At 45.9% G+C, this 7,397-nt stretch overlaps 1 protein-coding gene across 1 annotated transcript; it reads left to right on the top strand.

The window, feature by feature from the left end:
* Window positions 1-5,413: 5,413 nt before the first annotated feature.
* Window positions 5,414-6,672, top strand: LOC139642232 (putative nuclease HARBI1). The gene is made up of 2 exons (XM_071516992.1): window positions 5,414-5,503; window positions 5,620-6,672. Exons 1-2 carry the CDS (start codon window positions 5,414-5,416, stop codon window positions 6,670-6,672), a joined length of 1,143 nt encoding a protein of 380 aa, XP_071373093.1.
* Window positions 6,673-7,397: the final 725 nt, after the last annotated feature.

Here is a 7,397-nt window from a genome sequence, read left to right as displayed (position 1 = left end):
CTGACACACTGTACACACAGTAACGCAGTGTAACACACTGTAACACACTGTAACACACATTGACACACTCTACACACAGTAACGCAGTGTAAAAGTGTAACACACTGTAACACACACTGACACACTGTACACACAGTAACGCAGTGTAACACACTGTAACACACACTGACACACTGTACAAACATTAACGCAGTGTAACACACTGTAACACACACTGACACAATGTACACACAGTAATGCAGTGTAACACACTGTAACACACACTGACACACTGTACACACATTAACGCAGTGTAACACACTGTAACACACACTGATACACTGTACACACAGTAACGCAGTGTAACACACTGTAACACACACTGACACTGTACACACAGTAACACAGTGTAACACACTGTAACACACACTGACACACTGTACACACAGTAACGCAGTGTAACACACTGTAACACACTGTAACACACACTGACACACTGTACAAACATTAACGCAGTGTAACACATTGTAACACACACTGACACAATGTACACACAGTAATGCAGTGTAACACACTGTAACACACACTGACACACTGTACACACATTAACGCAGTGTAACACACTGTAACACACACTGACACACTGTACACACAGTAACGCAGTGTAACACACTGTAACACACACTGACACTGTACACACAGTAACGCAGTGTAACACACTGTAACACACTGTAACACACACTGCCACACTGTACAGACAGTAACGCAGTGTAACACACTGCAACACACACTGACACACTGTACGCACTGTAACACACTGTAACACATACTGACACACTGTACACACAGTAATGCAGTGTAACAAAGTGTAACACACTGCAACACACACTGACACACTGTACACACAGTAACGCAGTGTAACACACTGTAACACACTGTAACACACATTGACACACTCTACACACAGTAACGCAGTGTAAAAGTGTAACACACTGTAACACACACTGACACACTGTACACACAGTAACGCAGTGTAACACAGTGTAACACACTGCAACACACACTGACACACTGTACACACAGTAACACAGTGTAACACACTGTAACACACATTGACACACTGTACACACAGTAACGCAGTGTAACACAGTGCAACACACCCTGACACACTATACACCGAGTAACGCAGTGTAACACACTGTAACACACTGTAACACACACTGCCACACTGTACAGACAGTAACGTAGTGTAACACTGCAACACACACTGACACACTGTACACACTGTAACACACTGTAACACATACTGACACACTGTACACACAGTAACGCAGTGTAATACAGTGTAACACACTGCAACACACACTGACATACAGTAACGCACTGTAACACACTGTAACACACATTGACGCACTGTACACACAGTAACGCACTGTAACACACTGTAACACACATTGACACACTGTACACACAGTAACGCAGTGTAACACACTGTAACACACACTGACACACTGTACACACAGTAACGCAGTTTAACACAGTGTAACACACACTGACACACTGTACATACAGTAACACACTGTAACACACTGTACACACAGTAACACAGTAACACACACACTGACACACTGTACACACAGTAACGCAGTGTAACACACTGTAACACACATTGACACACTGTACACACAGTAACGCAGTGTAACACAGTCACACAGTGTCACACACACTGACACACTGTACACCGAGTAACGCAGTGTAACACACTGTAACCCACTGTAACACACACTGCCACACTGTACAGACAGTAACGTAGTGTAACACACTGCAACACACACTGACACACTGTACACACTGTAACACACTGTAACACATACTGACACACTGTACACACAGTAACGCAGTGTAATACAGTGTAACACACTGCAACACACACTGACACACAGTAACGCACTGTAACACACATTGACGCACTGTGCACACAGTAACGCAGTGTCACACAGTGTAACACACACTGACACACTGTACACACAGTAACGCAGTTTAACACAGTGTAACACACACTGACACACTGTACATACAGTAACAAACTGTAACACACTGTACACACAGTAATGCAGTGTAACACATTGTAACGCATACTGCACACACTGACACACTGTACACACAGTAACGCAGTGTAACAGTGTAACACACTGTAACACACACTGACACTCTGTACACACAGTAACGCAGTGTAACACACTGTAACACACACTGACACACTGTACACACAGTAACACAGTGTAACACAGTGTAACACACTGTAACACACACTGACACTCTGTACACACAGTAACGCAGTGTAACACACTGTAACACACACTGACACACTGTACACACAGTAACGCAGTGTAATACAGTGTAACACACTGCAACACACACTGACACACAGTAGCACATGTGCCAGCACCATAGCTCCTGCATCACATTGCTAGCTGGCCTGGGAAGCTAAGCAGGTTTAGCTGTGGTCAGTCCTTGGATGGGAGACCACCTGGTGCTGGAAGTGGTGTTGGAGGACCAGTAGGAGGTGCTCTTCCCTCTGGTCTCATGCATAATATCCCCAATGCCCCAGGGCAGAGACAGGGGGTGCATTCCATTTGGCCAAAATGCGTCCTCTCCTCCGTCCTCGCGGCCTCGTCTCCTCTGTGACTCGGCATCCAAAAATGAGCCGCCATCATGAAGGACGTTCCAATTGGCCAAAAAACGCATGAAGGATCCTTCATGTCTCCTCGGGTGCATTGTCTTGTGTCTCCTCCTCCGTCCTCGCGACCTCGTCTCCTCGCTGACCCGGCATCCAAAAATGAGCCGCCATCATTAAGGACGTTCCAATTGGTTAAAAGACGCATGAAGGATCCTTAAAGTCTCCTCGCCTCCGTCCTCCAATAAGGCGTGGTCGGAGGATACTCAGGTGTATCCTCGATGCGGAAATGATGAGTTAAGTCAATTAACCATTGGCACGTGCGGATATCAGACCGCCTCCATACCATCAGAAAACGTGCTGACATGGCTGGAAGAGTCCACAGTTGTAAGTAGCTCCAACTTGTTACATATTGTCCAAACAGAAATAGCGTAGGTTTTAAATGTTAGCTGAACATGTGTTTATGAAGTGTTAAATGAACCTTATGAAGGTTAAATATGTCCAGATACTGACAGATCTGGTGCAGTTGTATGATGTCAAACCCAATCCAAATAGGAATAAGTAAATCACCATAAGGCTTCTGGATGTGGTAATAGGGACAGAGGAAGAGACGCGCCAGCTGATCCTCCAGCGCATAGAGAGGGACCGCCTCTTCACTGGGAAGAGAAATGCTGCCAGAGCTGCTTGGGGGTGAGTGTTTCATGTTTGATGCCAGCTATTGCAACATTGGGCTATAATAGCTATTCATTGTATATTTCCCATTTGAATTGCTTGTTTTGCAGTATCATTCTGAATGCCATTGGGCTGGGGGGTGAAGTAACCCCAGCCCAGGCAGCAAAGAAGTGGGACAACCTGAAAAGAAGGTACAAGGTATGCAACAAGCGATCTGTACATATTAAACAACCTTGCACCTAAACTTTGTGACATGTGGTTAGTGTCATGTAGCCACAAGAGGGCGCTCAGCATTGAAGATGTAAAATCGATGCGATTAGGCTCTCAATTTAGAATGTGCGGGGGCACAAAAGACGTGAATCAGTCATTACATAGGATTTATCATTAATATGAATGACATTCCATGATCTAACAGGCCTGAATGAAATTAGTCCATCACATCAAAAGCCTATAAATGCACACATGCGACTCTTTTACCTTGCGCGTCTCTTTACAACTTCCAGAACATCTGCGGTCTGCCTCTACTTTACAATCTTTTAAATCAGGGCTTTAAACGTTTCCGTTCGCCAGGGCTTTTTAGGAAATCAGCAACACTCATCTGCACAGTTTTATATATTTATATATATATATATATATATATATATATATATATATATATATATATAAGCCTATATATATATATATATATATATATATAATTTATTTTAAATGTGATTTTAATGCACTTTTCCAATCCTCTTGCACTGTCTTTTCTTTTATCTTTCTATTTCACTTGAACTGCACTAGTTTACTTTTTAAGTCTCTTATCTTGTGGATCTCTTTTGCACTTTTTAATTGTACATTTGTTACCTTTACTGTATTTTATTTGCATTTCTCTGTAAAGCACTTTGAATTGCCTCAGTGTATGAAATGTGCTATACAAATAAAGCTGCCTTGCCTTGCCTATTATAGGACCTCAAGTCACCAGCGACGGGCACTGGGACTGAGGATGGGGAGCAAACGGCTGCGACCTGGCCCTGGTTCTCCCTCATGCATGAGGCTATCGGCGGGAGGCCATCAGTAGTGCCTCCCGTCTTGATAGACTCATGTGTGGAGGACCAGCAGCCGGAGTCTGCAGCTGTGCGTTCCCCATCCAGCCCAGATCCCAGTGACCCTGGCGAGCAACCGGGGCCATCAGATGCTGCCGCCCACTCCGCCGTGTCAACCTCCGCGGCTTCCTCGGGTCCCCCGGCAGCCAAGAGGCGAAGAGGAGAGGGAGCGCTGCTGGGGTTCCTCCGGGAAGAGGCGGCCAAGGAGGATGCGCGTGCGGAGCGGGCTGAGCAGCAGACTGAAAGACTGTTGGATATTCTCGACAGAATGGCCAATAAAATGTGACCCACCCACCCCTACTTTGTTTGTTTGTTCCTTTATCCCCCAATAAATAAAAATGTTATGTGGAAGAGCCATAGATGTGTTTTCAGAAACATCTTCACGTTAAAGTCTGTCTTGGTGACTGAACTGTGTAGCCTAGGCCATGGGTCGATAATTACATTTACAATCTACAAAATCTAGCACTCTAGCGCCCACTGTCCAATTTGCTTTCAAGTTGGTATAATAGCCTATATCATGATTTCCATTCATTAATAGTGACTGCTCATGAGACAAGAGCGTTTTTCATTCCCAGCCTATTTAATGATATGCATTTTGGTCGGTTCAACTTTGGTATCAAGTGTAATTAGACTGCTACCACAACTATTATGGCCTGAGTAGCCAACTACTTAACAGTCCCAATACAATTTCGCTTATCTTGGCTATTCATCATGACTTATCCCTAGACCTTTCGGGATGTAATAAAGTAGGTATAGGCTAGCTGAGTGGCAGAAGGTCATTATATGAAGACAATAATAATCACAATTTAAATAGGCCTAGTTGAAATGTAGAACAGGTGTGTCAGGTGAATTAACACCAAAGCTACACTCCACAACCTCTTGTTGGGGCAGCTTTTTGTTATTACCCTAATTAACCACAGGTGGATTGTCAGATTATAAAAGGAACATGTGCATGCTCCCCACTCTATACTCTGATATGATGGAGACGATACTCGCTATGTCATCCTCCGTTTGGACCGAACTCGCCACCCGCCGCATGCGGAGAAGGCGAGCACGTCTACGCACCATGATGGTGCTACTGGAGCAGGTGAGTGCTCAGATGACATCCACTGACTATATGTGAGGGGATTTACCTGAAGAAAAGCAAATACCATAAGGAAGAATGCAACCACTCATGTCCTTTACAATGTGTTGTTTCCTTAGGCTGACCGCCCCCCGGTTTACGCACAGATGAATCGGGAGGTGCCCCTGCTCCAGATGTATTTTGATCCCCAGCAGGACCTCAGGCCTGACTACCGTCTGTCCCGCACCTCCGTGACCGCCCTCTTGCAACTCCTCAGCAGGGGAAAGGCAAGAGGCTGGGCTCAGCACCTGGAGGTCCTTATCACACTGTACTGGTTAGCTCACGGCCTTTCGTACAGTGTGGTGAGCAGGGCCTTCCAGGTGCCAAAGACCACTGTCCACAGAGTGGTCCACCAGCTTTGTGGGTCGCTGGTGGCCATTCGTGGACAGCACATCCGCTACCCTGCTGAGGAGGACGTTCCTGCTGTGGCCTTGGGCTTTACGGAGCTATCCGGGAGCCCCGCCTTCACCAACTGTGTGGGAGCGCTAGACGGGTGCCACATCCGGATCAAGACACCCCCAGGCCCCCACGGACAGGATTACATCAACCGCAAGCTGTTCGCATCAGTGCAGATGCAGGCACTGTGCGACAGCTACGGAAGGTTCATCAACCTGTTCGTGGGGTACCCTGGGTCGGTGCATGACACCAGGGTCCTGAAGAACTCCAGCCTCTACACCGCTGCAAGGTATCCTCCTCCCGGGTACTTCATCATCGGCGACGGTGGCTACCCCTGCATCAGGGCTCCCATCACCCTCCTCACACCATACCGGGAGCCACTGCAGGGGAGGGTGCAGGAGCGCTACAACCGCCACCACGCCAGGGCTCGTTCAGTAATAGAGCGAGCCTTTGGGATGATGAAGACCCGCTGGAGGTGCCTGTTCTTCAAGGCCCTGGAGGTGCACCACACTTTTGTTCCGGATGTGGTCACCGTCTGTGCTGTCCTCCACAACATCTGCCTCACAGCTGGGGATGTCGTGGACCCAGACGACGACAGGCCAGATGCGGTGGAGGTTCCACCACCCCGCCCAGTCAGGAACGAGCAAGGGGGGCAGGGAGTGCGGGACAGACTGGCAGCACAGATATCTGCCCCTGTGGGACAGCCTGAGGGACTCCAGGACCACGATTATTTGTGACATTATTTTTGAATTTTGGGATCTGATTTCATCCGACCATTTTTTTTTTGGTATTTAGGCCTACTTTCTCTGCCTTTTAGGCGTAGCTTACCTATGTTTCCATTCTCACTACATTTTTAACATTGGGGCGTAATGGCCGTTGCCATGACAGGACATATTTTCATCATAAAGGTCGGTATGTTTGTCTTTTGCTGGAATCACTTCTGTGTCTTCTCTGGATCACCAGCTGGTTTGCTGTTTGTTTGATGTGTCTCTCATTCAGTATTCATCATGCTTATGAATTGTGTTTGTGTGTGTTGCCATGGAATTTCTCTTCGGGAGAATAAATTCTTACTAAACCTCAACAGCATTTCCTTGTTTTAAATCGCACATTTTGCTCTTACAGCTAGATCTATGGTTATTTGGGAATTGTATTTATTTATGTAGGAATAAAAAGAAAGCACTTTGGTTCATTGCCAGTGAGATGTCAAACAGCCACATGATCGTTGTCTAATCCAAGTCGCATAAAGGATGAAAGTTGGACAATTTGTATAGCACCTTTCTTATCAGTGTTGCAAAGTGCTTCACTAAATTAAAATGTAGCATACAGCAAACAGAATAACAAGAAAAATGAATAAAAACAGAAACAGAAACGATTTTTAGGCATTGGGAATTTTTTTTAAGTGTTCTACCTTCATGAGGTAGACAAGGCTCACTAGAGGCTGGCATAATTAAATTAATTAAAC

The sequence above is a fragment of the Centroberyx affinis genome, unplaced genomic scaffold, assembly GCF_046629955.1.
Source record: "Centroberyx affinis isolate AG114_WGS23_722 - 3 ecotype Tasmania unplaced genomic scaffold, CSIRO-AGI_Caff_v1 ptg000039l_1, whole genome shotgun sequence".
Classification (NCBI taxonomy): domain Eukaryota; kingdom Metazoa; phylum Chordata; class Actinopteri; order Beryciformes; family Berycidae; genus Centroberyx; species Centroberyx affinis.
The sequence above is the reverse complement of the archived record's forward strand: the minus strand, read 5'-3'. Positions and strand labels throughout refer to the sequence as shown.